This window comes from Aspergillus fijiensis (genome assembly GCF_003184825.1).
Source record: "Aspergillus fijiensis CBS 313.89 unplaced genomic scaffold BO72scaffold_104, whole genome shotgun sequence".
NCBI classification, from domain to species: domain Eukaryota; kingdom Fungi; phylum Ascomycota; class Eurotiomycetes; order Eurotiales; family Aspergillaceae; genus Aspergillus; species Aspergillus fijiensis.
Genome location: NW_024469080.1, coordinates 35918 through 63708, shown reverse-complemented (window position 1 = coordinate 63708; position 27791 = coordinate 35918). Strand labels below are relative to the sequence as shown.

At 53.4% G+C, this 27791-nt stretch overlaps 12 protein-coding genes and 1 non-coding gene across 13 annotated transcripts; 6 read left to right on the top strand and 7 right to left on the bottom strand.

Annotated features, from left to right (window-relative positions):
• Nucleotides 1–590: 590 nt before the first annotated feature.
• On the bottom strand, nt 591–1109 carry BO72DRAFT_17138 (uncharacterized protein). The gene has a single exon (XM_040939373.1). It carries the CDS (start codon nt 914–916, stop codon nt 656–658), a length of 261 nt encoding a protein of 86 aa, XP_040795373.1. The 5' UTR covers nt 917–1109; the 3' UTR covers nt 591–655.
• Nucleotides 808–880, bottom strand: BO72DRAFT_t303. Its single transcript has one exon. It is a non-coding gene; the product is annotated as a tRNA-Lys (tRNA).
• A 2271-nt stretch (nt 1110–3380) lies between the features above and the next one.
• Nucleotides 3381–4269, top strand: BO72DRAFT_17131 (uncharacterized protein). The gene has a single exon (XM_040939371.1). It carries the CDS (start codon nt 3489–3491, stop codon nt 4104–4106), a length of 618 nt encoding a protein of 205 aa, XP_040795372.1. The 5' UTR covers nt 3381–3488; the 3' UTR covers nt 4107–4269.
• A 2727-nt stretch (nt 4270–6996) lies between these two features.
• On the bottom strand, nt 6997–8513 carry BO72DRAFT_503583 (uncharacterized protein). Its single transcript, XM_040949126.1, has 3 exons — nt 8327–8513; nt 7988–8208; nt 6997–7894 (listed from the first exon to the last, which is right to left on the bottom strand). The coding sequence occupies exons 1-3, from the start codon at nt 8499–8501 to the stop codon at nt 7034–7036; spliced, it is 1257 nt and encodes a 418-aa protein (XP_040795371.1). The 5' UTR covers nt 8502–8513; the 3' UTR covers nt 6997–7033.
• Nucleotides 8514–9165: 652 nt separating this feature from the next.
• BO72DRAFT_473325 (NAD(P)-binding protein) lies at nt 9166–10526 on the top strand (the record flags this gene model as incomplete). Its single annotated transcript, XM_040947196.1, has 5 exons — nt 9166–9201; nt 9260–9454; nt 9585–9696; nt 9758–9817; nt 9883–10526. 5 exons carry the CDS (start codon nt 9166–9168, stop codon nt 10524–10526), a joined length of 1047 nt encoding a protein of 348 aa, XP_040795370.1.
• Nucleotides 10527–10673: 147 nt separating this feature from the next.
• Nucleotides 10674–11250, bottom strand: BO72DRAFT_502004 (VOC family protein; the record flags this gene model as incomplete). The annotated part of the gene is made up of 3 exons (XM_040949024.1): nt 10674–10815; nt 10909–10945; nt 11031–11250. 3 exons carry the CDS (start codon nt 11248–11250, stop codon nt 10674–10676), a joined length of 399 nt encoding a protein of 132 aa, XP_040795369.1.
• A 770-nt stretch (nt 11251–12020) lies between these two features.
• BO72DRAFT_490595 (uncharacterized protein) lies at nt 12021–13572 on the top strand (the record flags this gene model as incomplete). Its single annotated transcript, XM_040948141.1, has 4 exons — nt 12021–12131; nt 12189–12892; nt 12943–13471; nt 13529–13572. Exons 1-4 carry the CDS (start codon nt 12059–12061, stop codon nt 13570–13572), a joined length of 1350 nt encoding a protein of 449 aa, XP_040795368.1. The 5' UTR covers nt 12021–12058.
• Nucleotides 13573–14883: 1311 nt separating this feature from the next.
• Nucleotides 14884–16660, bottom strand: BO72DRAFT_442207 (tannase and feruloyl esterase; the record flags this gene model as incomplete). Its single annotated transcript, XM_040943502.1, has 3 exons — nt 14884–15202; nt 15288–16295; nt 16344–16660. The coding sequence occupies 3 exons, from the start codon at nt 16658–16660 to the stop codon at nt 14884–14886; spliced, it is 1644 nt and encodes a 547-aa protein (XP_040795367.1).
• Nucleotides 16661–17803: 1143 nt separating this feature from the next.
• Nucleotides 17804–19210, top strand: BO72DRAFT_453748 (sodium:calcium antiporter). The gene is made up of 2 exons (XM_040946056.1): nt 17804–18131; nt 18187–19210. The coding sequence occupies exons 1-2, from the start codon at nt 17964–17966 to the stop codon at nt 19117–19119; spliced, it is 1101 nt and encodes a 366-aa protein (XP_040795366.1). The 5' UTR covers nt 17804–17963; the 3' UTR covers nt 19120–19210.
• A 454-nt stretch (nt 19211–19664) lies between these two features.
• On the bottom strand, nt 19665–20822 carry BO72DRAFT_442201 (uncharacterized protein; the record flags this gene model as incomplete). The annotated part of the gene is made up of 1 exon (XM_040943501.1): nt 19665–20822. Exon 1 carries the CDS (start codon nt 20637–20639, stop codon nt 19665–19667), a length of 975 nt encoding a protein of 324 aa, XP_040795365.1. The 5' UTR covers nt 20640–20822.
• A 1493-nt stretch (nt 20823–22315) lies between these two features.
• On the bottom strand, nt 22316–24061 carry BO72DRAFT_503579 (histidine phosphatase family protein; the record flags this gene model as incomplete). The annotated part of the gene is made up of 3 exons (XM_040949125.1): nt 22316–23663; nt 23718–23871; nt 23935–24061. The coding sequence occupies 3 exons, from the start codon at nt 24059–24061 to the stop codon at nt 22316–22318; spliced, it is 1629 nt and encodes a 542-aa protein (XP_040795364.1).
• Nucleotides 24062–24850: 789 nt separating this feature from the next.
• BO72DRAFT_501998 (uncharacterized protein) lies at nt 24851–25101 on the top strand (the record flags this gene model as incomplete). The annotated part of the gene is made up of 2 exons (XM_040949023.1): nt 24851–24859; nt 24931–25101. 2 exons carry the CDS (start codon nt 24851–24853, stop codon nt 25099–25101), a joined length of 180 nt encoding a protein of 59 aa, XP_040795363.1.
• A 1275-nt stretch (nt 25102–26376) lies between these two features.
• Nucleotides 26377–27680, top strand: BO72DRAFT_503577 (uncharacterized protein; the record flags this gene model as incomplete). Its single annotated transcript, XM_040949124.1, has 2 exons — nt 26377–26608; nt 26658–27680. 2 exons carry the CDS (start codon nt 26377–26379, stop codon nt 27560–27562), a joined length of 1137 nt encoding a protein of 378 aa, XP_040795362.1. The 3' UTR covers nt 27563–27680.
• Nucleotides 27681–27791: the final 111 nt, after the last annotated feature.

The window sequence follows — 27791 nt, the reverse complement described above, 5'->3', positions numbered from 1 at the left end:
TATCGAGATGACCAGGTGCATGGTGTTCTGGCGTTGAGCCTTGGGAATGAGAGGGGATGTGTTACAACTCGCTTTTCACACCGGGGATAACTTATACGATGGGTTGTTTCCTTTGTTTTCGGGGATATGGAATTCGAGATGGGTTGTTTTGTACTGAACCGGGATATTCTGATCTTGCTGGGGCGGGTGTCGACTTCCGGCATTGTATGCTGGTCCTTCGTGGTTACTGGATGCATGTTACAGGGTTCCGACGGCCTGGGCCGCTGGATCTTGATTTCTGGATCGGACACAAGATAATCTATCCGTCTATTTGTCCACAAATGACATTTCCAATTCGCTGGATGAGAGTAGGCGGCATGTCCAGCCGATTATAAAAAAGCCCGTAAGACCGGGCCGACAGGTTACGTGCAGTCGGACACGATATCCGTCACCACTAAGGCTTGGGATCAGGGGGCTAGGACCTGTCGCTGGCCGGCGGGCGTGCAGCGGAGCTAAAGCAGGTACAGTGGCGGGGGAGAAAAGGCGCAATCTTGGGCCGCCATGTACAGGAGTAAAGTAGTATGAATTGCTTCATTACACCAAATGGTACTCAACATATGAGGTGGGCATACCACAGGCTGTATTTAGTGATTGGCCTTTTCGTCTACTACTCTGACTACACTTGGGAGCGGCCATTCGCTTGATTGCAAGAAGTGGATCCCGGGTGGAGCTTCCGCGCCGTCCGCGAACCACACAAGATAGAAAAAAATCTACGCGCAAATTGCGCAGTACAATGGCAATGTGCGACAGGCAAAAAGCAAAAGAGAAAGCCCAACGCGGGGGTTGAACCCGCAACCTTGAGATTAAGAGTCTCACGCTCTGCCGATTGAGCTAGCCGGGCTGTTGTTGTTGAAGGCTGCGTTTGCGTACAAACCATGTGTGCAACAAGCTTGACCTGCCGCCTCCTGTGTCAACTCTTCAGCTCGCAGGGAACACGATTGGTAATGACGTTCCAGTTGTGAGGTGAGAGAAATCCTGGAGCCTGGATCCCTGGCATAAGGCAGACTCTGTTGCAAGTCGCGACCAGGCAGCTGAGTGAGCAGTATGAGTGTTGTTTGTGCTGGTGTTTCCAACTGCTGATATATATTCCCACGACGGGGATTGGTAGGTGAACCGATGATCGGGTGTGCGCTTCTGGTTCAGGGATCACCCGGGGTCGCAAAGTGGGAAAAGAAAAGACGAGATCGCCATCTCCCCGTGGCGACTACAGGAGTCACCGCACAGCCCGACCTGCCATCTACCAGTCTGCCTCGGGGCAGTCAGTTCAGCATGGGCACGCGCCCATGCGATCATCGGATCGTTCGCATGCGGCGGCTTCTTGCAAAGGAAACCCCAAGGCAGCATCCGACAAAGCAACCTGGGTCGACAGGTTACCTGTGAACAGGATTAGTAATGCTTGTAGACGGGTCACTCCTGTATTATCGCGGATGTGCGAGGGTGCGAGTGAGGGCTGCGCAAGTTGATGACGACTTTGAGTCTCAGACAAGAAAAGCAGTCCAGGTGGCGAGCCATTTCCAAATAACACCCAAGGCCACCGCGATAGGATACGAGACACACCCAAGGGTCATGCCGCGCGGTACTTGAAACCAGGTTCCCTGCCACTACTCCTCGTAGTCCACTATCCACATCGAAGGCAGGAAGCATCTCACAGATAGGTAAAACGTGCAGGTTGCATAAATCTCGCGATCCAAAACTCGTGGTAGCAGGGATTACACCCAAGCTCAATGGCATGTAGAGCCATATGGATGGGATTGGATGGGTAAGAAAAAAAGGGGGAGAAGAGAAACCATGACCAGTCGTCGTTGTCGCTTTGACGGAGGCTGAGTTCAGGAAGGAGTTTCTGGACCCTGTGCGAAGAAGAAAGACATGATCGGGACTAGTGTAAGGGGAACAGAAAGGTTGGAGGGGGGGGGAGGGGGGAGGATGATGGGGCTGAGACGGTTGACCCCCCTTAGCACATGGAAGTGCGGACGATCGACAGGTCGCTCGTATAGCGGAGGGTTGGCAGTCCGGATCCCCCATCTTCAATCTTCACCCACCCAGTGCTGTACTTGCGAACGTTTATGGTAGATATTCTTAGAATGCTAGAATTCAGCACGAGAGATCGATAGGGTATGCGATGATGGTAGACAGACCCGACAGTTTGGAACGGATGGATTCTATTGTTTTGAATACCGCTCCGCGATGTTGACAGCGGCTGCGTAGCAAATGAGCGCGGGGACGGGTGTGGTTGAGCCATGAAGCGGGGAGAGCTGCTCGCCGGGCATAGACAGACAGGGGACCTCGCAAACCATGGAGGGTCAAGCCACAGTCCGTTGTAGTTCTTTCTGGTGGAATTATGGCGTCATCAGAAAACAAGAGAGATTCTGAGCAACAAAAGGCTTCGTGTTGGGAAGGTTATTGAGGGAAGAAGAAAGATGACGAGGTGGCAGTTAGAGGATTGCGGCGCAGGAAACACGAGGGTACAAGCCACAGCACCAGCCATCCTTCAGTGACTCCGACAATAGATGATGATGACTCTCTTCACTGAACTCAGTCCTTCCCCGACACCTAGAAGGGGTATAGACTGTTGACTAGAGGGGAATGATAAGACCCTGTCGATAAGCAAAGTGGACGGTGGAGACGCGTAGTCCGTGGCATTAGGGCGGAACTAACCCTATTCTTCTCCTAGTGTGTCCACCCGGTGCAGTCAGGCAGTCAGATGAGAACAACCAGGGAAGGGGAATGACCCCAACTTGACCGACTGTTACTGTCACTCTCACCAATCAGCTTCCAGTAATTCCATCCAAAAGGCGATCTTGTTGTGAACACTGCGTTTCCAACCGGGAAGTGGAGATTTGAACCTGGAAAATGCACTGCCTTCACCACCACCATCCACTCCACTCCACTGCACCAGCCACAGTACTGAGTGGACACACAGAAGAGACAGCCTTACAGTCACCAGGCAGCACTTTCTCTAGGAAACTTCTCCCATCAGCTGCCACACCCTCCTTTCCCATCGTTATTTTTTTTATTATTTTTAATTTTAGATTATGACTGATTCCTCCTTAGCGTCTCCACTTGTGACCAGATCCGTCATGAATCCCTCCTGCAGCTCATTTTACCTTCCATGGATGCCTTCCACTCGTCATGTCCAACTATATAACCTCCTCTGCTTCCCCCTCTACTTCTCAATTTCAACTTCATACATCTGCATCCAGCTCTTCAACTCAGACCTATTACCAACCATCTAGCCACTCGCAAGACCACTTTGTTTGCGATCTATTCATTCAATCCCATTACTGCTACCCACCTATTCACGCAACACGTGCTCACCCAGAGCTCGACCTGACCCATCCGTCACACTGTCGCCTTTCAAGTCTACTCGATTCCTCTGGCCCCCTATCTACACCTCCATAAGGGAGTCTGTTCCCCTGCGATCCAAGCCCCGTCTCCGTCGCACCGCAAGCATGCCTCACCAGGTCGAGCAAGCCGCCGAGCCCGTCGTGCTCGTGCGGGAGCTGGAGGACGACGAGACATATGTCCTCAACAGCTTTGAGAGCCACGCCGGTCACTGCTCCCGTTGTGCCAACCCCCTTCAGACTCGCGAGGAAGACCGGTCTCTATGCAAGCGCGGCCACCAGTATGCCCGCGACGTGGCTGAATACCTGCGCAGCAAGAACGGCAAGATCTACTCGGTGGTCGACCTAGAACGCAACCGATCCACACTGGTCAAGGTGCCTCTCAAGTATGCCGCCGCCCGTCAGCTGCTGCTGGCAATTGAGGACGGCCTGCGCGTGGAGAAGAAGTCGACCGCCGGCGTTCGTGCCTCTGCGCCCCCGGTCATCAGCTACGATGCCACCTATCCCGTGCCCCCTCGACGCACCACCACTCAGGACTACCTTCATCCTTCGCAGGCCATCATCGAGCGTGAGCCACGGACCCTGAAGCGTCACCGGACCATCATCTACACATCCCCTCGCAGCTCGCCCAGCCGAGGGTCACTGTACGAGGCTGATGCGGCCGAGCGGTATGAGCGCGTCAAGGAATCGTCCCGCATCTACCGGCCGACCGACTACCACCGTTGAATGAGCACAACGCACTGGTTTGGAACTAGTCATTACGGTCTTACCTCGTGCACGACACTGGATACCTGTCTGCTAGCCTTGATGCAGCCAAGATGCTGTTACCACGCTGTCCCCCAAATCGAATTTTGTCCACCGGCAAAAGGTTTTCATCAGACCCGCCGCGGCCCCCAGCAAGTTCCCATATCTGCCCGATCGCATTGGATTTGGCAATGGAGAAATCGCTCAGCTACTGCTGCACTTGCGCGTTCTTGCAGTGCACTGCATACGCCTGCAGATGCGAAGAGGATCTCGATTACTTTGTTTTTCGCATCTTCCTTTTCTGCGATCATCGCAACAATACCTTCCTATGTCTTATGTTTGGTATTCTTCGGTTCATCCCGACTTCTCGCAACCAAGAACCACAAAAAAAAAAGACAAACTCGCCGAAAAAGGCCACAAAGCAGAGGAGTGGACAAAGGAGAATGAGAAGAGGGACAAATAGAGAGAAATCTGTTGTGCGACCCTTCTTCATGCTGTCTACACCGGGGGGAAAGCGGAAGAAGCCCGCTCCAGGTTGGGGGCATTCCAACTTTTGTTTTCTTGCTGCAGCCAAGATGTACTGTAACTTACCGTATGTTGCATGCAAGCAGTGACTCATCCGTCTCGGATGCCGGATTTGTGTGCTTAGTCTAGAGCACGATGGCTGCAGCTGACCTGCAGGCCGCGCCTTTCCTTTGACTTTTTCTTTTTTCTTCTTTTTTTCCCTTTTTCTTTTCTAACTTCGGATCTCCCTTAAGGACACCGTCCCCTCCTTTGATCTTCCCAATCAGGGATTCTAGTTCATGAATTGAAACTCCTATGTCGTGATTGGTGGTTCCACGTGTCCAGCTATGTATGCAGTATGAATCAGGACTCGTAAATGATTCGCCAATTGAGAATATGTTTGATGCCCGCAGACGAATAGTCTTCTAGATTGGGCTTAGCGTTTAGTAGGGGCTCCTTACACCCCTGTACATTTAGTGCCTTGAGACGAAGACCTTATTCTACGTATACGTATACGTAAATGATATGGAGCCTCTTCAGAAAAGACAATCCGCTCAAATGGTTCTAAGTATAGGTAGTTCTGCCAAATCGACAATTACCGCTTCCGCCGGGGACAACCCCCAAAAGCAAACCCGCGACATCCTCCCTTCCCCCCTAATCCACCGTATCTCTCTCCAGCAGAGCAAGCAAACAAAGGGCATCAATTCTCCGAACCAAACAACATTCCCTGTCCGAGAACCACGGAGTGTTCCAAAGTAGGAAGAAGCCAGGCCTCACCGATGCCACTCCTCGGAGATTTTTCTCTCGCCTCGCCGGGTAGCAAATCCCGCAGGCCGCGGGCGTGGGTGGACCTGGGATATCCGAATCTGTGATCCCGGAGGGAGGAGGGTCGAGACGCCGGAGCTTTGCAGATGACTGAAAAGTGTAAAGGGCGAGATATGCAGCACTGCACGCCCAGGGAGAATCATACAGCTCCGCTGCAACCGTCCAACCTAATTTAATGGCTCATGCACGCTGTCAAGGTTGAGGAACCTTGTTTTTGTTTGTGTGTGGTTGATGCATGGCGGATGTCGGTAAGTGGTTGCATGTCGCGACAAGACAAGACAAGACAAGACAACAACAGCATTTCGGCCAGGATGTAAATTGATACTATTCAGTACGTGCGCTCAGCTACGCAAGGCGTGGGTCACTTCTCTCCAACTCAATTGCAACTCATTGTTTCTAAACATAGACCAAACTCGACCGCCCGCCCCCCGAACTTCGACATTGGACTGTCCAGACTCCAGAGCGCGTCGAGTCTCCACCGACCCGCCAACACTACCCATACAAATTTTGGTCTTCGACATAGCATCACAGGCGACATCCAAGTCTAGAACCAGCCTCCGAGGGCGACTTGGCACTTTGGGTGGTACGTGCCCAACAGAGTGGATCTTTCCCGGACCGTGGACCCAGTTCCCGGGATCCACTCCGACTGAGCTGTCATGCCTCTATACCGTCTCCATCCCTAGCTGAAAGTGCGTGGTGGTGTTTCTGGGGCTGGGATTGGGTGAATCGCTAAGAAAGCTAAGGGGTGAGGCTAGATGGTTTGGAGTCCGTTGCTATTTAGTGCTATACTGGGGGCGACGGGGTGGTTAGGTAGGAAAGTCTGCACCGGAATTGTGGGGGTGGGTTTGCCTCACTATTTGAGTTTTTGTATAGATGGTTTGATGGGAGGAAGGGGTCTGTGCACTTAGGATGTAGAGATTGAGGGGTTGCGATTACGATTGGGATAGTGGGTGTGGCTGGTGAGGGTGTCGAGTGGGTATCGGGAGGTGGTGAGGTGGTAGACTCATGGATTGAGGGCTATCGCCGGATGTGAGGTAGTGAAGGGGTGACGAGTGATGGATACGCTATTTTCCGTGGACCTCTTGAGTGTAGAGGATGGTTTATTACTTTAGAATTATTGAGATTATGGTGCATTCACCTACAACAAGGATTGCAAATACGTTTTCTGGATACCTCGCCTTCTTCATGAGTTCTCCTTCTCGACTACCTTTCTCTCCCTTAGGCCTCGAAGGATTGATGTCGGTATGATAAGTCTCCACGAGTCTCTCCGAGCACAATTCTAATAGCTTGCAGCCAGAAAACCACGCATGACCATCAGGGCTTTATCGACCAGAGATGGTCTCGCACACCGGTTGCCGTCGTCGATGCTTGGCTGCTCATCTGGTGAACCAAGGAATAAGCCTACTGACGAGGACACGGGTTATAGCCCTAATGTCGGCCACGAATAAGACTAAGGTACCCCTATGAATTGGGCGAGTTTATTCAAGTACAATCGGACTTTCAAACAGGCCCGCATTGAGTACAATCAACAAGCCCATCGTCTCACAGAATGTATGTCCTCGGTTATCCAGCCAGTTAGGCTAGTAAGCGTTGCCATCCGCAGACCTCACTTCAATTTGAACGCCAGCATCTCTTAGCCCATCCACATACTCCATGCCTAGGAAACTCGGCGTAAAGAATCCGCCCTTCCCAGCCCGCTCTCCTCCGCTCTCCTTGCTCCCCCTCTCTAACAAGACCCTCGCCCCAACACAGGTTAGCAACGCTGTGAACTCATACAATGCCCCTTCCCGCAGCAACGAAGCTTCAATAACTCCTTTTTCAGTCCCTATTCGACCCCCAGCCCCACCTACAGCCCGGTATCCCGCACGCTCAACCCCCCTCAACGCCTCTTGATCAGGCAAATCACCCGCGTTCATAGTCAGGAGCTTCCGTACCAAGCCCCTCACAAGCGGTATCCAGAGCAATAGTATGGCGATCTTTGTAGCACAATGTATGAAGATCGCATTCCAAATCCCGGTAGTAGGAAGGTACTCCTTGTACTGGAAACCATCGCCATAAAGCCCAGGGTTCTGGGCTGCGCTGCGGTGTACAACCGAGGCATTCCCGGGGCCCGCGAAGGATGTTGTCAGAGGCCCTAGGACGGGATGAAGACAGTAGCCGAGCGCTTGAGACAGAAGTGGTGATCCAGGGACCAGCCGCGGCGGTTGCTTCCGGGAAGTGAGCACCCAGGAGCCCGAGTTTCCGGACAGGTACCAGGATGCACCCCAGGTTGTGAGACTGTCGAGAACGGTGGTCAGGGAGCCCGGGGTCATTGCTTTGATGCTAAGCTTCCCAGACGATACAATCTCGCCCGGTCCCCTGGAGTACGTCTCCCTCGTCGTTTTTGTGATCAGCCACGCAAGGAGATCGGCCGGTGCGGCCGGTGAGATCCCTGGTATTATCTGCTCTCATCACTACCGTATCAGCGCACACCGTGGGACAATCCCGACCTCGACCCAGCCTGTAATCCATTGACATCGGGCTTGAAAACTCACAATAGCCCCGCTCTCCCTCGCAACATCCTCGTACCTCTCAATCAACTCCGCAATCCATAACGTCTCGGTCGAGAAATCGAGATAATGTGTGCCCACCCGCGCACAAGCCTCCACAATCGGCGTGGAAAACCTATGGAACGGTCCGACGCCATTGACCGCGACCTTTGCCTTCCGGGTAACTGACTCGAGGCTCTCTTTGGTGAGTTCAAAGATTTCGATTTCTAGTTGTGTCGAAAGTCATTCACCCTGTCAGCTTGACTGACTAGGTCAATCTCCACACAGGCCAGAAGGTCGGGGTAACAGTCACCAACGCCGTCGGAGAACAGGGGCTGTACGTACCAGGCTGCACCCTATCCGGATACAACTCTCTCAATTCCCTCGCCAACGCCTGGAGTCTTTGTTCTGATCGGGCGCCAATGCACCAGCGGATGTTCGTAGGGTAGTGTTGGGCGATGAATTTGGCGCAGAGGGTACCGGTATACCCTGTTGCGCCGAGGAGAAGGATGGAGTACATTGTCTGACTTAGTCGCGGGAGTCTGATACAAAGAGGCGATGGCAATGGAAAGAGGGATGAAGATGGTTTGACTCAAGCGCCCAATGAGTGGTGTGGCTTAGACTGTTACAGACTCAACCCAGGCAGACGTGGAGGCAAGGTGGGACGAGGCTGGGCATATACGGAGTTCCGGGTTTCGAGTTGTGTCAGGAGTAACAGGGAGTTAGCTCTATCACAGATTCCAAGATGTGGACTTGGAGTTTCAAACTAGAGTTTTCTCATTACCAGATCGCCTGGTAGTCTTTATGGATAAGTTAGAATTGTTGGGTAAAATCAAAACTAATTTAAAGGCGCGTAGCCGGATGCTAATATCGCGTCCTGTAGCTCAAGCAGTTCACTTAGGGAGAACAGAATGGTGATTTCTAAATTAGTTTATAATGATCCCATTTTTACCAATCAAGGATTAAGCTTATTGAGCCTAAGAAGACTTATAACTGATTGATCTAGCCAGATACAGGCCCACTTAGCGGCACTAGCCTAGGTTCAAACCCAAGCCTGGAACTCCGGGCTCCGCGAGCCCATATTTCGAGGTTGAATCTAATTTACTATAAGTACATGTATACAGACGCTGCCCTTCCACTCGCCCATCCATTGTTATTCATTAGCCCTTCCTCCTTTATCAACCATGGACCCCCACAGCACCTCCCGCGAAAAGCTCCTGGTAACCCCACCCTCGCCTCCACCTCCACACAATCTCACACGAATTGTTTACTTCCCAGATAACCGGCGCGACCGGCTACATCGGCTTCAAAACCCTTCTCACAGCTCTCTCCCGCGGCTATAGCGTACTTGCCCTGACCCGAAGAGACAGCGACATCTCTGACCTCCAATCCAAAAGCGCTGCTATCACTGAATCCACTCGATCAGGACAACTGAAGTTTGCCGTTGTCCCCGATTTTCTAGCCGAATATGCCGTCTACAATGGGATCGGGGACGACGGTGATTGTTCATCTGGCGTCGCCGTTGGCTCCTCAGGTGAGTTTCGGTTTTCTGATTCATCTTCTGACGTTGGCTGGGGCTGATGCGAGGGGGGCGGTCGAGTAGACGGAGGATTATGAAGAGGATATCATCCGCCCTGCTGTTTCGATGGTAACAGTGTTCCTTGACGCTGCGAGAAGGGTGGAGAGTGTGAAGAGGGTTGTTGTTACTTCTTCTTGTATGCACTATCCATCGACCCGGCGCGAGGAGATAACAAAAACAGCTAAGGGAGACAACAGGCGTGACCCTCATCCCCTTCGAGTGGAACTTCAACCCAGATTCCGAGAGACTCTATACCGGTACTGTACCTCCGCTTCCCCCCATCACCACCCCTAACGGAGATGCAATCTAATCAGATGTAAAGCAACCGACCTGAATCCCACCCTGAACATCACCCCAGCCTCTCCCATGGAAGCCTACTGGATCTCCAAAGCGCTTGCCCGAAAGGCCAGCCGTGACTTTATTGAAACCCATCGTCCTAGCTTTGACTACGTGAACCTCCTCCCCGGCGTGGTCATCGGTCCCGATGACCGTCTTACCCCATCGCCCACGAACAGGAACGTTAAGAGCGATGATGTGCTACACGGGACGAGAAGGTCCGTGCTTGCGCCCGTTCTGACAGATGATCTGAGTAGTTCGTTTCCTTATGTGGGTGTGCCGGTGCATGTGAGTGATGTTGCGAGGGCACATATCGATGCTGTGGATCCGCGGAGGATTCCCGGGAATCGGGAGTTTATTCTTGTTTCGGATGCTGATGCTGTCGAGGGTGTGGACTGGGAGGAGGGTGTTAGGGAGGTTGTGCGGAAGTACTATGGGAAGGAGCTTGAGGAGGGTTTATTTCCGATGGAGGGGAGGTTGGGGGTGATTCGCTGGAGGGTTGATACGGAGGAGACGGAGAAGGTGTTTGGGTGGCGGTTTGTGGGGTTTCAAGAGACTATCAAGGCCCTTGTCGCGCAGTGGGTTGGGTTGAAGCGGTTGGAGAGGCCAGTGGAGGCTGGATGCGAGTAGAAGATTGTCAGATGGACATAGACCCTAGACTGGGATATACGGATACGATGCGCCTGGCTTGAACACTTATGGAACTTAGTGGTAAGCTCTAAGCCTGGACCCTATCACCACGTAGTCTACATATCAATCGGTGCAGCCTGTTCCACATTATTCTTTCCTGGCCTCCCTCGGTGCACAAACAGCTTCCACATTGTTCCCTTCCATGTCAACCGCAAACGCCGCGTAGTAGGGATACCGGCTCATCTCCTCCCTGATCCCAGGACCGCCATTATCCTTTGCTCCGTTTTCTCTGTAATGACGCAATGGCATCAGTAAAATATGCTTTCCCATTCCCAGTTTCCAGCGAGGAAAACAGAGGGGAAAGGGCACTCTGATAACCCACAATGCAAGGCGATGAAACTCCTCAACAGCCGCCCAATCTATACGTATACACACACATCAGCAATGGCGCAACAGAGCGCAGTCTGGAAGCATCTAAGCAAAGGAGTGCTTGGGAGAACTAACTCGGCGCATCAAACGCAACGTGAACGGGCATCGTGCTCTTCGCCTCCGGCAACGCCTTGATCCAGAAATAAGGGTAGTCGCTCCCAAACCCGATCAGCGTGCTGTTGTACGCACAGATCAGCTCTTTGTACCCCACTGGGGCGAGGACTTTGCTGTAGAAGATGCGCAGTGCGGGGAGGTTTCTGGCAGTTGCCCAGAGGAAGATGTGGTTTATGCTCATGCTGTGTCGAGTTAGAGAAGAATAAAGTAAGGTTAGAATGGGGTTAGATGTTCGGAGGGGATTGGAGATGGAACCCGGTTTTATCTGGCTGCGGGCTGCGGCAGGCAGGCACGTATTGGAGCCTGGGGAATAGCTCGGAGTTCCGTATTAGGCCTTCTTGTTCAAGGTTGTCAGAAGCCCACCTTGAAAGGGAAGAGAGGCAATCTATGATGTGCCAATAGGCAGACGGAGGGTGCTCAACTGAGTTTCGGGCCTATGCAAACTAACAAGGTGCCGATTGCCCCATAAACATGTGCTTAAGACATAAATCTCGGCTGTATGATGAGAGGTGGTTTCAACTTGGGAGAGCTTTAGGAACACTGTGTCAAATATTAAGATTTGTTAATAACTATACAGTAGCGATGCAGTAGCGGTGCAGTAGCGGTGCAGTGAGTACGGCTAAATCAAGTACTTAAGTAGCGCTGATCTTTGTTTGTTCCTTTTCATGCTTGTGTATCCTTGAAGAAGGTAGATGAAAATATTTTTCTTGAGTCCCTTCTCTGAATGTAGGGTTCTGTCACCAGGCAGCCCTACGACGATGTTCTTCTCTTTGGCACATATGTGATCACGTGATCGCATGGGTCGTCCGCTGCTGCAGGGCTGCCAAGGCTATTCTATTCCCCTAAAGGCATGGTAACGTTAGCCGACGAGCTCGGAGTTCCGGGTTCGGTGTCCACCACCTTGAGCCCTTCGAGCCTTGGAGCTCCGCATGTATGCATCGTCGTCCAACTCACCCATCTCACATCTTCACAGTCACAAAGTCACAAACATGGAGCCTACAGCTGTGGATAAGAGAGCCGAGCGGGCTGAATGCCCCTTTTGTACCACTACCTTCACCCATCGTGAGGCCCTTTGAGCTCTCTCTGTCTCCGGAGCGCTCTCTCATGCAGTATCAACAGGCTCCTCGCTTATTCGTCACCTCCGGAAGAAGTGCAACCAACCTCAACCGCAGACTGTGCGGCGCAAGGCATGTAGCCAATGTGTCGCGGACAAGACGCGGTGTAATCTTAAGCGCCCCAGCTGCTCGCGATGTTCTATGCGACAGATACCCTGCCAGTATCCAAACCCCTTCCTGGACTCATCCGACTCTCCATCACCAGACAGGGAGGAGACGACTTTGGCACCACAAGTAAACCCATCGAGTCCACCGGAGCCACAGGCTGCTGATTCGTCAAGCCTATTTGAAGCCCTGCTTGCCGACTCTGCGCCTTGGGACCTGTCCTTTCCTTTTGACGTAGATTCTTCCCTGTCCCCACGTCGCATCTCCGCAGCTCTGGTCCGTAATGACAATGCCCAAACATACCCTCCTGGGTTGATCGGTGAGATTCCACCAGAACCAAATGCACTGTCCCCCGCAGCGGCGCTGGCGAACCACAGCATGGAGTTCATCTTCCGTGTTCTTCGATCCTGGCCCAGGATGCTGGCAGGGGATTTTCAGACGCCTTCATTCATTCACCACAGCTCTATCGCCGACGATAGGACTCTACCCCAATCCCTCGCCAACTGCTTCACTCTCGTCACAATGTGGCACGGGCAATGTCATGGAGCCGAGAACCTGGTCCACCGCCTGATCCTGAACGAAGTAAACAGCCTCTTGAACAAGGTGCGTACACACATCCGGACCCTGGAACAAACGTCGGCTGATAACTGAAGCTCGACGATCTCGACGAAACTTCCCTCCTCGCAATCCTCCAAGCAGTAGTAATTTACCTGATCATCCTGCTCTTCCCCGGCGAGAGCTCCCGCCCAACGCTGCCCCCACCGACCCTCCTCCACAAGATCCAAGACCTGGCCAACCACGCCGCCAACACGGGCCTTTTCCTCCAGGAGGAAAGAGAGGCAATGCGTCCCACGTGGACCGCCTGGGTCCACGTGACCTCCAAGCGACGCGCGGTGTTATCGCTCTACCTCCTCCGCTGGGCACTATCTGTCTTTCACGACGCCCCGCCGCTAGATTGCCGCCAGGTAGGCTTCATGCCGGCGCCTGCGGCGAAGATCCTTTGGCAGACGAAGTCGGAGCAGGAGTGGAATTCCTTGTATATCCGGTGGCTGGCCAGATGGGATGGGCATGGCTACATCCAGGGTGAATTCGATCAGATCCGACCGGGGATTAAGATGGTGGAGAGGGCGGAGAAGTGGCTGGAGGAGGCGGATGAGTTTGGAATGATTATGATGTTCATCGGTGAGTTACCCTTTCAGTGGAGTGTGAGTAGGATCACCGCTGACTGTTGTGATATAGTAAACGCGACAGACTGCCCATTACCCACGTTTGCGGTTCATTGATGCATTATGCCAGTGCCCAGCTTGATTCACACCTAGTTGCACAGCGTCTTTCATTTGCTGAAAAGGAACAACACCTAGGTAGCATCAATTGGCACGCTACCGTTTGCTTTCATGGACGCCCATATCCAAGGTTTCTCTACGATGATCCCTCCAGCAACACTCACTCGTATCTAAAAGTTAAAAGCAAGGAACAGTCAGCATCCTTCGCAACCCAGGCATGGTCGTAGTGACCTCCACATGCCTGCAATATATGGGAGGCGATTAGGAGCTTCCTTACGAGGCCCGTCTGGGACTTGGAAACTATAACACACGTTACCACAAAGAGTATCCAAAATATTCAATCTTGTCGTATATTCCTAGGAAGATGCGACGGTTGCGTCAGACACTGCCTTTCTACACGCGCTGTTAGCAGCATATGAGCGGGACAAGAGAATCATGAGACAACATAAAATCTGTCCAGGTGCAGTGCTGCACGCAGTTTATTATGTCGTGGCAGCAGATATCGAAACACTCACGCGAATCATGCTGCAACAGTAATGTACTTAGTAGAAGTACACCATCTTAATATAAATATCTCCCTATTGCAGAACTCCCGGGACACTACGCAATCAGTCCCGGACGTCCGAGTTGTGCATTTCTGACCAAACTCCAGGTGCATGTCCGTAACTCGGGTTTCCAGGTGCACGCATGAGCCCCAACTGATACCTCATGCCTAAGTGGTTGAGATCTGACATATTGTGAACGCGATGTGTAATTCTTGAGCGCGTTTAGAGTTGATTACAGGTGTGCGGTATGCGATTCCATTCATAAAACTCCCTGGTGAGAGATATATAAGCACCATTGTGCAACCCAGGGATGAAGATGGAAGACCCCGAGATTCTAAACCACTAAAGCCGAGATGCCGGGCACAAACCACCAAGAGGAAGCGGCAGAGTCCGCCGGGCATCCTCCCCACAGCTCGCAAGGAGGGCCTTGAACAGGAACTTGGTTAGGTAGGTACTATGCATACCGTGACAAAGCCCAGTGTGACCTCTGAGATAATTGAACTTGAAACTGACGAAATCAGACTGATAAGATACGGTGGGCGGAAAGAAAAGGGATATAAAGGTGGAATACCCCCGTCATTAACTCTGACTCTAGTGTACCGGCCCCAAAATTCAGTTTTGATTTATTCATTTTATTCATGAATATTTACCACAAGAACAGATACAACAATCAACTCGTGTCTCCCAAGTCATCACATCTTGCCCTTTGACTTCAAATTCCCATCGGTCAAAACCTTCTTTCCGATTCCTCTCTCCTGCAACAGTCCTAGTACAAGAGCTTACAGCCCCAGCTAGTGGGCTCATCCGGGTTACCCGTCCCGTTGTACTGGGCCTGGTAGGGGTAGTGGCACACGGGCCGCTGGCGCAGGACCTCCGTCGCCGTCGTGTCGTTCTTCCACTTGGTGGCAATGATACTGTCCGGGGCGGTGCCGTTCTCCACCCAGGCCATCATCGCGAGAATGATGTCGTGCTTGGCGTCCCGGTACCCGGGGACACTGTACGTGCCCGTGTTGATCATGGCGGCTTGGTCCGCGCCGGCAATGTACCAGGGGGCGTTCATGATATCCGGGGTGGAGTAGCAGTGCCTGTTTATCGAGAGTCAGCCATTTATTCTCATGAGACCTGATTTGGGAAGGACTAGGCAGGAAAGAAGACGATAGAGAAACTTACTCCATGCCAGGGATCAAGAACATGCGGTAGAAATCATCCATCTCAACGCCCTGGGGCTTGAGCGCGCTGGAGGCCTGGTCGTAGTAGTAGATACTGGCATCGGGGGAGACGTACGAGTCCGACAGACCGTGGTAGTGCAAGAATTTGCCGCCGCGGTTGTGGAAGGCGCTGATGTCGTAGCGGTCGGCCGTCGCGTTGCCCGGGTTCAGCTGGTCGGCCAGCTGCACGGTGCTGTAATCCAGATCCTGCCACACAAAGTCGGAGAGGCCCATCAGGTCGCGCGGATACCAGTACTGCTGGTCGATCGTGCTGTCTTCGCCCAGGCCGATATTGCCGGTCAGCCACGAGGACTCGCTGCCCAGCCACATGTGGCCGTACACGTAGGTCTGGTTGACATCGACCCAGTCGTTGTGGATCTTGTACAAGGTGGAGAGCTGCTCCGCCGTCAGGCACTCGTCCGCCGCGCTGGTCGCATTGCACATCAGGACGTTGGGGTTGAAGTTACAGCCTGCCGGGTCGGAGATGATGTTGTCGACCAGGCCATCCTGGGGGTCACACTGCCTCAACACCTCGGCGGCGATGACATCGAACATCGGCTCCGGAATCGTGTGCGAGGAGTTGGCCGGGGCTTGGTAAGTGGTCTGCTTCAGGTTGTACAGCTGCTGGTGCGTCGTCCACCAGGCCGGGGCGCCCGCGAGAATTCCGTCGTAGTCGTCCGGGTACTCCTGCATGTTCTTCATGCTCTGTCGGCCACCGGTCGAGCACCCATAGAAGTAGCTGTACTTTATGCCCGAGCCATACCAGTTCTGAATCAATAGTTTTCCCAAGACGGTCGCCCCGTGCCAGGCTCGGTAGCCCCAATCGACCACCGCCTCAGGTCGGCCAATCGCCCAGGTACCTTCGGTGTCGATCCCGACATGGCCCAAGTTACTAGAGAGCGTTGCAAAGCCGTAGTGAGTGCCAGTGCCCATGTCAACCCAGTTGATGCCGCCACCCGCAGCAGCCGAGCTGTGAGCAAGTCAGTAAGGATTATCAAGACAATGCGGTAAAACATACAGCAGACGACCATTCCAGTCATAGGGCAAGATCAGGCCGACGAGGTAGCTGGAGTTGCCCTCAGAAGGAACGTTGATCTGTACGCCACATCCCTCAGGTAGGTTGGTGGGATACTCAGAGGAAGATGTGTAGTTCATCGGATTGAACGTTCCATTGGCAGGAATGTACGTTGCCCATTGCACTTTGGCGCGTGTACCATTGGCATCAATGTACTTCTGAAAGGTAGTCGCCTTGCAGTTGGCCGAAGTCAAGGGGGTGGCCGCCGTCGCCGCCGAGCCGACCAAGGCCGTCAAAGCAGCCACGTTCGCAAACCACATGTTGGAGAATGTAACGGACAACCCGACCAGAGGAGAACAGATGGCTGATGATTAGATTTGGCGGTTTGGTATGGTGATATATATAGGCTGTATGCCATATTGGCCATTGTTGGTGACCATCATGTTAGAATGTGATCGCATACTCTGCGGTGTAGAGATGAAGAAACTGGTGACGCGGCGGCAGCGGAGACTAAACTCGAAGCTGCATCCTCCGCAACGTCTTGAACAAAGCCTACGGAACTGGTGATGATCGCAGAACGGAACAGGAAACGATCACCAGGAACTTTGCTGCAGATCCCGATCATGACGCTAAAAGCGGTCCAGACGGAGGGATCGCTTTTGCGGGGAGCTTCTTACTCAGTATACGGACCCAGCCTTATTGAGAATGACGAAGGTGGCTTGCGCAATGGGCTACTAGGTACTTAGGTACCGTCTTATGTGGCCCGTCTTGCGATGAGAGTGGGGGAGGAGGGGAGGGAGGAACATGAAACTGGGAAGTTCTGATTGCTTGGAGAAAAGACTCCAACAAGGTTGAAAGCTTGGCCTCGAGCTCGGCCTGAAGGCCTGAAGGCTTGTTTGTCCCGCTTCGCTCGGAGTCTAGTCCGATCCCGGCTAAGCCGACCAATCCTCCGATACCGGAGAATAACTCGTATGATCAGGATCATGATCATGTTCATGTTCTCGTGCTGTCTCTGGGGAAGCAGCCTGGGCATGTTAACGTGAAACTTAAACAGTATCTTATAGATTATGTTGCTATAATGTGAATCACATGCCAGCACTAATGCCAAATAATGTAACATTGTCAGGAAAGAATTGTGGTTCCGATTCGCAATGAAATAGGTACAGTTTTGGTGGACACTCTTGGTTGACGATGGAATAGAGAATCCAGCCTCAGTGAGAGACTTGAACCGAAACAGCTGACTTCATTCTCTGTGGCCCTGTTCATGTCTATCACAAGGGATGACTTGGGGTTAGATTGTCCTATGACCAACAGGTACTCGTCGTGTCCGAGATTTCCTTCAATTAGCTGACTGCTTTCCTTGACTCAGGTTCAATCGATAAAGTGAAGAGAGTATGAATTTAAGTTCCAGGATCTACTTTGTAGAATGACATGAGAGATACTCTTGGAGCAGATGTTTGAGTTTGCAGGCCACGTGATGGCATGACAAAGGGTGGCTGCCATCAAGTAAAGGCGGTCGACGCTAGGCTCAAGCTTCAACCGATGCACAGTACATGAATGTGTATCCGCCTTTTTCATCTTCTGATTGCCCCTGATATATCCACCGTGGCACAATTATCACAAATGGCCTGGGATACATTGTGTTTCAATGTTGCCACCCTGATTGCAGGCGTGTTTGTTCTCGACTACGGCGCAGACAAGTTCATCGACCACACCGTCATTGTCGGGCGGCGCCTAGGCGTCTCCCAAACGGTCATTGCACTTGTGACAGCGGGCGCTGAATGGGAGGAGGTCTGAGCTTCAGCGCGAATCTATCTAGATGTATCATAGCTAATCCCCTTATTAGCTTGCCGTAGTGATTGCCGCTATGCTGCAACATCAGGGGCCGCTGGCCCTTGGGAATGTCATGGGCTCGACCATCTCCAACGTTCTCGGGGCCTTCCCTTTAGGGCTACTGTTTCACCCACAGGGAGTGGATTTCGACCGCAGCGCAAAGCTATATTCTGCCCTGCTGCTCGTGGTCACGACACTATTCGTGATGCTGGCGTTCTTCAACCAACTGAACCCGATGGTCGGCGGGGTTTTGATCGCCGTGTTTGGCCTCTACCTCGGCTCGATCATCTACGCTATCTACAGGGGTGTAGCGTCGCCCCCCGAGCTATCGGACAGCGACGATAGCAGTGAGTCCGGCGGTTCCAGTCATGGCGAAGTCGACGAATCTGCCGCCCATGCCCCTGAACTCTGTGAGACGTCTCCTCTCATCGCGAACGAGCGTGTTCCTCCATCATCTACACGCAAAGACAGCGACGGCAGAAAAATCAAAAGCCTCCCATACCACCTATTCCAGCTCATTCTCGGCTTCCTCGCACTGTCGCTGTCCGGGTACATCATTTCCCACAGCGCCGCGACCGTCGCAGACTCCCTTCATCTCTCCGGAACCGTCTTCGGCCTGACAGTTGTCTCCTTTGCCACGACTCTCCCAGAGAAACTGGTTGCCGTCCTCAGTGGTGCCCGAGGCCACGGCGGCATTCTGGCCGCGACAACGGCCGGAAGCAATATCTTCCTGCTGACGCTCTGTGTTGGTGTCGTTGCAGTGGTGGATAACCAGGGACAGAAAGCGAGTGGTGGTTTTGTCGCCTTTGAGCTTCTGGCGGTCTGGGTCTCTTCCTGGGTGTTTTGTGCTGTCGTGTTTTTGGGGCTGGGGAGAAATGCGGCGGTTGTGCTCTTGGGGGCTTACCTTGTGTTTTTGTGCTTGGAATTCACTGTTTACCGGCGATGAGCACTTTAGCATCGAATGTGCAATAGAGGAGGGTTGTGGCTGGGACAGCCAGTGGGAACTTGGGTCGTTCCCCTGCTATATCTCATTTATAATGCAAGACCTTTTTATTGTTTACTATTGCCTACACCGCTGGTTTTCTTGATAGATCTTCGGTGATCGGCTTCATGAATTTGATCACGGAAGCTAGCTTACTGATAATCTCCGTAAATTCACTCAATCGCTTCTTTAGTTAGATGGCCAAGTACAGTCTCTAAGCCGCCTCAGCCTCTTCGAATTTGGTCTGACGATGACGAACGCAAGTGAAGACCCTGGACTTTACCTATTTGACTGATGGCAGGTTTACAAGATCAAGATGTCACGCGGGGACAGTTTAGTGTCTCCCAAATACCGGGGCTTTGTGGGCCGTACATGGCAGCTGCTGCCCAGGGAACCACTAATACAGACGCATAGTACCAACATTACCAATTACCAAACACCGATTCATGCGATGGGCATCACGCCGATCAATTCCCATACATCTAAATTTCGGGCGGATTTCCCGTCCCTCACCCCGAGGACATGGATGGTTTCGATGTCCGGACAGGGTGCGTAAAGTCCACGGCCGCATACTCCCCCCCCACAAAGTCCGGCACCCTCGCCGGCTCGTCGAGTCTCGCGACCGGCTCCTCGCGATGGGCATGCCGGCCCGTGAGGGTAATGAGCCGACCCAGAACCGCAAACTCCATCTTCAGCTTAATACTATACACCAGGGACTTCAATGCGACCTGCAGATAGTAGAGCCCGACATACTCCAGAACGAGCAGGCCGACATCGAGCGCGATGATAACAAAGTTGATAGCCACGAGCTGGTAGATCACATTCCCGGCGCCGCTGCCACCAGATCCTCCTCCTCCTCCTCCGCCGCCGTCGGTTTCCCCGGACTCTCGCCGTCGGCGCAGCAGCGCGGGATCGCCGGCCAACAGCACATGCACCGCCTCTCGGATATACAAGGCGGAGAGCAACAGCTCCAGGAGGCAGAACCCGGTCACCTGGGCGCGCTCGATGACCTGGTACGCGGCGTTCCAGGGGGCAGTGCCCACGAAGGCGGAGCCGTAAGTGGTGACGGTCGTCGGGGGCAGCAGGATGGCGGTGGTGAGCAGGATCAGGTAGAGGATCTGGCGCAGACGGCGCTCGTTGCGGAGGAGCAGGTGCAGGCGGGAGTACAGGACCAGCGACTGCACGGGCACCATGGCGTAGAAGCCGAGGTTCGAGATGAGCAGGGCGAGCAGGAGGGGGCCGAGCGAGTAGAAGTGCAGCACGGGGCCCACGACGCTGGGCATGACGCCCAGCACGGTGGAGACCAGCAGGGACCAGAAGTAGAGGCCGCGGTACTTCTTGAAGGTGAGGAAGAGCAGGACGACGAGCTCTACCGAGTTGTAGAAGGCGATGGCCAGGATCACGGCCACGATGATCTGCGCCGCAAGGGCGCTGTCCTCTATGCCGGTCACCAGCCCGGCGGGGATGTCATACAAGTTTGTCATGAGGCCGCGCGGGGTTGCGGTGCGCCGCGGTCTGCATCGTGGGGAAGAACTGCAGGAAGCGACTCTTTGGCTTTTTCTCGACCGATAACGATGTCCATGCACATTGCTTTGTGGTTCTCTGTATCTTCTCTTGTCTCACCGCGAGCTTCCTCCGCCCACTCCAGCTGCGCTGTATGTACCAACTGATGAGCGAACAGTGAGCGGCATCTTCCTTGTAAGGCAAGAATCAGCCCATGCCTTGACCGGCAACCGTGATGGATTTCGCCATCGAAGGAGATCAGCTGATAGCGAGGGAGAGCGATCAGTGGTACCGGTTGAGGTGGTAGGGTGGACTCCAAGCCAGAGCCGAATCATCATGCGCAACGCGATTCCACCCCCGGGAATTGAGTTGTCAGACCCTTGGTTATCGCAGCCGTAAGAAGAAATACAGTTTCAAACCCCGGATTCCCCGTCGAAGTTGCATCACCTCTCTGTAATCAGGGCCAGCAGTTTCCGTTGATGGAGATGGTTTCCTGAGATATAGCCATTATTGACAGTTACTCAGGAGCCCGAGCCCGAGGTTAGCAATTCTCGTTATTGGCTCTGAATCAGACAATCGATGGACTGAGACCTGAGAACTGAATGTCGGGGCGCCGAATGACTACTAGGCTAAGTAAGTGCATGAAACAAGATGCACCGAGGGGTTTCCTGAAACTCAACCAGTATAGTTTCCACATTCCTACCTTCAATCGCGAAGGTGATACCGTATACAGGGCTTCACTGTACACCTGTACATTGAGCCCACCACGGGCCAAGAAGGGAAATTTGCCGGAAAAGGCAAGCAAGCGGCAAGCCCCGCCTCATTGCCGAGGCCGGAAATCCGGGTTGGTTCCGAAGCCCCTTGGCTGAGTGCACTCTAGACATTCCCTATCCCAATTCATTAACTTGGAATCTTCCTTCTCTTCTCCTTGTGCCTTTCATCCTCACATTCCTTTCCTTAGTGGTGACAGGCACGACAATGCTTCTGCAGCCCCACGGGCCCCGCGGGCCCCGCGTCGCCCGCACTGCGACTTCTCCTCCTCCCGTGCACCCCCGCCCGGCCATCTCCGCCGCCTGCAGCCACAAGAACTCTTGCTGGCTTGAGCATCACCTACTGACGTATACATTTACGCTAGAATATAATAAGATAGGATCACGATTGTCCAAAATGAGTAGATAACACTACTATCAGTCGGGCGGGACCTTGGTAGGTAGTGAGTGGGTTTACAACCAAGGGGGCAACTCCACTAGTCAACCCTAACCCTCGTCAATTGGTAATCCAGGTTTTATGACCAAACTGGTGTCTTTCATTGCAAGAAGAAATGATTTCTAGTAGTCTAGTTAATGATGATCAACTGGACTATGCGTTCCATCGTGCTACTAGAAATCTACATCGATGCGGCGATAGCTCTAGCGCATGCAGGATAGCACGGATGGACCGGCCAAATCCAGCTTCTTTTCTTTGCTGGAGTCAACGTTCCTTGCAGGAGGTGAACGGAAGGACTCTGAAACTGCATATTGTATCTATATTGTCTATTGTGATGGTAAACAGTAGCAACAAATCCAGTATCGATGGGAATATGCAGTGAGGTTACCACATGTGGTGAGCCAGGGATTTTATTGAATCGTGCCCGTACATACCCCAACCACCTACCTACTTACGCAGGAACACCGTCTGTGACAGCGCCCCACCCCTTCATCGTCCAGTTCCCAAAGCAGGCATACTGATACTGCGCCTCCGCCAGACTTTGCCGCTGGATCTCCAAGAAGGTCGACAGCTCACACCACCCGTCCTCGCGGTACTCGCACTCGTCGAAGCTAGCGTGGAGCGGAATGGTGCGCTGGTTCTGAATGAAGTGCACATACTGGGTCGGGCCGCTACCGGTCACGTAGTCGCCGTTCTTGCTGGCAGCCTTGGACGATGACCGCTTGGTCGAGACCCTGTGCGGCGCGCTGATGATCTCGATGTTCAGACGGCCCGCGAAGGGCACGATGCGGCTGGAGTGGAACTGCTGGTCCTTGGTGGGGCCGGTGAGGGGCAGGGGATCGGCAAATTGCGTGAGCCCGAAGGCTGTCAACACGGAGACGATGTTGGCGTCGTGGGTGAACTCCAGGTACAGCTTCTGGTCGAGCGGGAAGGTGACGGGGTTCGTGTCGAGCGTCAAGTTCGCCCCGGTGGTATTCGCGGGAACCTCGAGAAGATGGCCCTCCACGCGCGCCAGGAACTCTTCCACGAAAGCGATGCCCTGCGCGCGACCGGTGGGGCTGTGGAAGCCGGAGAGCCCCGCGAACTCGAGGTCCATGAGATAGGCCCAGTTCTCCCAGTCCTCGTACGTGAACAGCTGGCAGAAATCACTGTAGCCGAAGCTGATCGCCTCGTAAGGGCAGAGCGCCTGCGCGTGGTACGTGTCGGTGACCGTCCAGTTGTAGCTTCCCGTCAGATGTCGCAGCTCGGCGGTGCGCTCCTGGAGATAGGATGCCATCCAGGTGCCCACGGGGACTTGGACGGATTCCATCATGGTCTCTGACGCCTTGGTGCAGGCGGACTGCCCCGTGGTCGCTGGGTCGATGGTGGCCAGGATGTTGGCGTGGTCCCGCCAATTCAGCCCGAAGAAGCCCGCCAGGAAATTCTCGCAACTCTCGAGCATCCGCGCCTGCAGGGTCGTGCGCACCACGAGCTTCGAGGTACGGTTGCTATTGTCGTACAGGTGGCCGTAGTTGTAGAAGTTCAGAACACCAGCGTCGAATAATTCCTGACGGCCTTGCGGGACAAGGATCTCCTTGCCCAGGTTGTATGACCACTGGTTCAGGAACTCAAGCTTGCCGGAGAAGACGTGGCCCTTGGCGGCTGCATTGGCGATCGCAGCGCCCCAAGTATCCAGGCCCTCTGATGAAGAGGGATATCGCGCCCCGTGACGCTGGAGCATGTGCATTTGGGTGATATGCGCACCCTTTGGCAACGGATATTCGTTCACTCCGAAGCCCTCGGGCGGCGAAAAATAAGGACTGTTGGGACGAGTCAGTTATCATCCACATGTATGCTGGTGGAATCAATCCTACCTCAGGTCACCCATGAGGTGAAAGATGTTTCTCCCCTTCGCACCCTGAATGGGCTCCGAGGTCTCCAGCGGAGCGTTGGGAACATAGGTAGCATCCCCGAAAGGTGCAGGGTTGCTTTCGGCGAGGAAAGGCGCAGCACCGGTCGCGACAGTGCCTAGTTAGTACCATGTCAGTGGCTCTGGTTGTTTTGAATGGGATGAAGATCAATGGTGCCAACCAGCATAGAGATTAGGCGAGGTTTGGAACCAATTAGGCTGAGTGGGAGTCGCTCTCTGGTGAATCGCACTGGCTTCAACCGCGGTGGTGATTGCCACAGAGAGAACGAATGACTTGAGTGTATACATGGCCGTCATGAATCCTCAAGCTCTTTGTACACCACATCCCATCTAGCCTTGTCCGTCGAGTCTTTTATACATTGATTGATCGTATATGTCGGAAATGGTACGAATCCGATTAGACCGCCTACATGTCGGCTGTTGTGGTGGAATCATGGTTTTCGAAGGGTGACTGCACTGGAGAACCGGAATGAAGACAAGAACTACCTACCCTGCAATCAACATCCTCCCGCTCACCACGTGGGATAAAAGCGACATTGAACAGAGAGGGCATTCCGGCGGTTTCGTGCATCAAATAGACCCTGTTTCTGTAAGCGAAGCTATACTAGTAGAGCCCGAGTCAGCACGAAGTCCAAAGTCTCGTTCCACCTCGCAGGCCATTGGATCCAACGAAACCTAATCATTAGCCGAGATTATCTGACTGATTAGCGAGACCACGTGCGAGACAGCCTGCGCGAAGCAGCCGGTGCAAATGTCACGACCTCGAGTTTGACCAATGAAACTCGACGAAGGAAGACCGTGCTATCGATAGATAGCCCTGAAAATGCCAAGCCCAGGACTGGGGAAATTACCCGGACCCCCAGGAAACCTAACTTGTTTTTTTTCCTTGTGGTGTCTTCCGAGTCTTCCGTGAGCGCAGTGCCTTATCTGAGTTCCTTCAGGCGATCCGCACACAACAACTCCCATCTCGTAGATGTGATATCTCTTCAAGCATATCTTCGTTCTTCTCCTGCCCCGGCGTTTCTCTTTTTTCTATGTTTTTACTCCGTCGTGTGCAGCGAAATCAAGCCTATGTGAATGCTTGACGTGCGTTTAATCCGCCGCCCGCCGCCAGTCGCTTTTCCTATCCTCTTCCCTTTCCCCACTGCATCGGCCAGAACATCTCGCTGCTGAACATGAAGACCCCCTTCGCCATGATCGTGGGCCAATTTGACTTCCACGATGCATATGCCGAACATGATCGCTTGCATCCGTCCAACGGCGGCATTGGGACCGCTTTCGGGGAGCGGGCCTACGTGGCTCGGAAGGGCGCCGGCCATCCCGCTTAGGGCTTCCCATGCAAAGTCACTCTGCGGAAGAACCTCCAGACAAGTGATGTAGACGTCTAAGTGTTATAGTCCGGGAAGCTTAGTTCCAACTCATCATGTAGTTTAGATGTAAATCCTCAGTATCACCTCACGATGGTCTAATTTCGACTCACAACCATCGTCATTCAGGAGGCTTTACACTGCCAGTGAGCTCTTTTCGTTAATCGGGCTATGTTTAGGAGCAAGTATGGTGTATAATACCTGCCGTGTCTTTCGATGCGCTAGTCTCGATTTGCCCTATTTGAAATTGGCATAAGGTGCCTTCGCCCCTTCTGATGTAGATTGCAGTAAGGTCCAAACACGGGATTTCTGGTTGCTGTGTGCGAGTCGAGAGACTGTCGAAGATTGCTCCGGGATCAGGAAGTACAGGTGCTGAAGCAGCATCTCTCAATCCAGCCATTTGAAAAGTGGGCAGTGGGAGCCATGCAATGTTCTCCGCTGGGGATTCTGGTTCCCGATATCATCATCGGTCGGACCTCGTTTGTACACTACGAGGGAGCCCCATTGAGTATCTTCAGGGAAACCATTCTCAAGATATCTAGCACCTACGCAAGGCCGAGCCTCAGCCTTTCCAGCTTCGGCGGGCACTTTTTCATGGTCCGGAGGGATAGTTTGCTTGGGCTTGTCGCGATGAACACCTGAGAAAAGGTTACAAAGCGGCCAGGCGAATTCCCGCTGCCTGACTCCTAAGGTATCCACATATTCTAGACCTTTTCTATAGCACTTCGTGACTAGTTGAGTTGGCAGAGAAACTCTCAGACGAATAAAGACAGGCAAGCGCTATGTAATGATGACCGGATAACTTCCGTCTGAAGCAAAGAACCAAAGCTCGGTCGTTTCAGCCTGGCCTACCTTGTTCGATCAATATTCAGGCTCTGCTGGAAAATTTCCGACAAATAACAAGGGACTTGGACCCGGTCAATAGGCTAACAACCTCGGCCAGTGGCAAAGAAACATCGCGGATTGTGGAGAGAAGAATGGATACAATTCATGTGAACGTGTGTGCCTTTGTGCAGGGGCCTTAGCACCGCCCATCGATTCGAGCCATGAAAGCAAGGCAAAGGGCACCCTCCAGGAGATAGATGGACTTATAGCTCTCCCTACTTGCCTTTACCGAGCTTGGAGGGGCTGGAGCGAGTAATATAAATACAGGGAGCCCTGTCCGGGCTTGTTCAGCCACCATCACCAACAACTCCACACGATTCAATCATCCTCATTACGGATCGCTTTGAAACAATGTCTGAGTTCAGTCCGAGGGAAATCCTCGACCCGACAGTGTATTTCATGGGTGAATTTACCTTGGAGGGCGAGCGATTTTCTGGTCCCATTTGCCGACGGCCCCTGCCGCCGACGACCTCCAAGGCTAGACCGTTCGAATACACCGGCCAACCAGCAAACCTGGACTTGATTGAACAGATCGCAGAGCTCCTGGAACAGAACAAGATACCATTTCATGTGGTCAATGACGGTATGTGGCGTCACTTTGGCTGCCAGAATCCTATCAACTCCCTCGACAGTCATCCCGCAGTCCCTGCAGAAGCAGGCGGTCCAGGTCTTGCGCAAGGCTAACTTCGACGATAGCTGCTCCCGGATTGAGAATATATGTCTACAGAAGGACCATGAGGGCAACTACGAAGCCGCGCCGTGTAACTACATCTACAATCTGCGGGCGAACTTCCATCGGGCGTGGTGGGTGCCCGCTCATATCTTCCACCTCCAGCCGGCAGCTCCGGGGGAAGAGCTCCATGTGGATCTGAACCTGTTCAGCCACGAGGACTGGTTCCCGAACGTGAAGCTTCCAGACTGTAGTCCGCTAGCCGAAGATTATGAGACTTATCTGGTCTCGACCGATACGCGTCTCGCCTCGTGCGAGCAGGCCACCTACGAGGTCAAGTTGTTCCAGCCGGCGCGGATGGTGGAGGCCCTAATCCGCCTCGCCTACCGCGACTATTACCTGTACGGGCCCCAGCATCTGGACTACATCCCATTGTCCGACAGCTGCAAGTGGGTGGAGGAGCTCTCCAACATTTTCTCCTCGTTGATCTCGGAGAAAGAAGAGGACAGTACTGCTGCTGGTGCTGGGGAGCCCCGCAGCGAGCCCCCGCCTCCCTGGGCCCGTGCTCGCGTGAACGAAGCCTTTACCGAAGCAGCTGAGCTCACCCTGAGGGGTCTGGATCCTCGATGGCTTCGTCTCGAAGATTTCCACCGGGCATGGTTTTTCTACTTAAAGATGCTCAGCCACCTGCAGGATACCTCGGGAGACAAGACCTCAGAAAAGGGGGTGGAGGTTCATCCCTTCCGAGTCGCCTTCCACGCGTGTACTGGCTTCGCTGAGTTGTCCTGGCTCCCTTGGTCCCTTAAAAACCACGGCGTCTTTCCGGAAGACACCAGTCCCTTCCCGATGAAGAGTATCCTGGCTTAGCAGACTTTAATTGATCGCTTCCCGCACCTGGAGGAGAAGATCGATACTGCCCGGAGAAGGGATGTGGACGAGTGGCTGACTCCCTAGGACTACAAGAATGCCATCAGCTGGCGCAGGCGCGAACGTACATGGGATTATGATTGAAGACACCCAAGAATACCACCTCACAAAGGCAACACCTAGGTACTTTAGCTTAGCTTAAGTTATCACTACCAGCACCACTAGGCAC

Coding starts and splice junctions, on each gene's coding strand:
- BO72DRAFT_17138 (XM_040939373.1), bottom strand. CDS start 916: ATGGTTTGTACGCAAACGCAGCCTTCAACAACAACAGCCCGGCTAGCT.
- BO72DRAFT_17131 (XM_040939371.1), top strand. CDS start 3,489: ATGCCTCACCAGGTCGAGCAAGCCGCCGAGCCCGTCGTGCTCGTGCGG.
- BO72DRAFT_503583 (XM_040949126.1), bottom strand. CDS start 8,501: ATGTACTCCATCCTTCTCCTCGGCGCAACAGGGTATACCGGTACCCTC. Junction 8,209..8,326: donor TCCGGATAGGGTGCAGCCTG/GTACGTACAGCC, acceptor CGACACAACTAG/AAATCGAAATCTTTGAACTC. Junction 7,895..7,987: donor CGAGGGAGAGCGGGGCTATT/GTGAGTTTTCAA, acceptor TGATGAGAGCAG/ATAATACCAGGGATCTCACC.
- BO72DRAFT_453748 (XM_040946056.1), top strand. CDS start 17,964: ATGGCCTGGGATACATTGTGTTTCAATGTTGCCACCCTGATTGCAGGC. Junction 18,132..18,186: donor CGGGCGCTGAATGGGAGGAG/GTCTGAGCTTCA, acceptor TCCCCTTATTAG/CTTGCCGTAGTGATTGCCGC.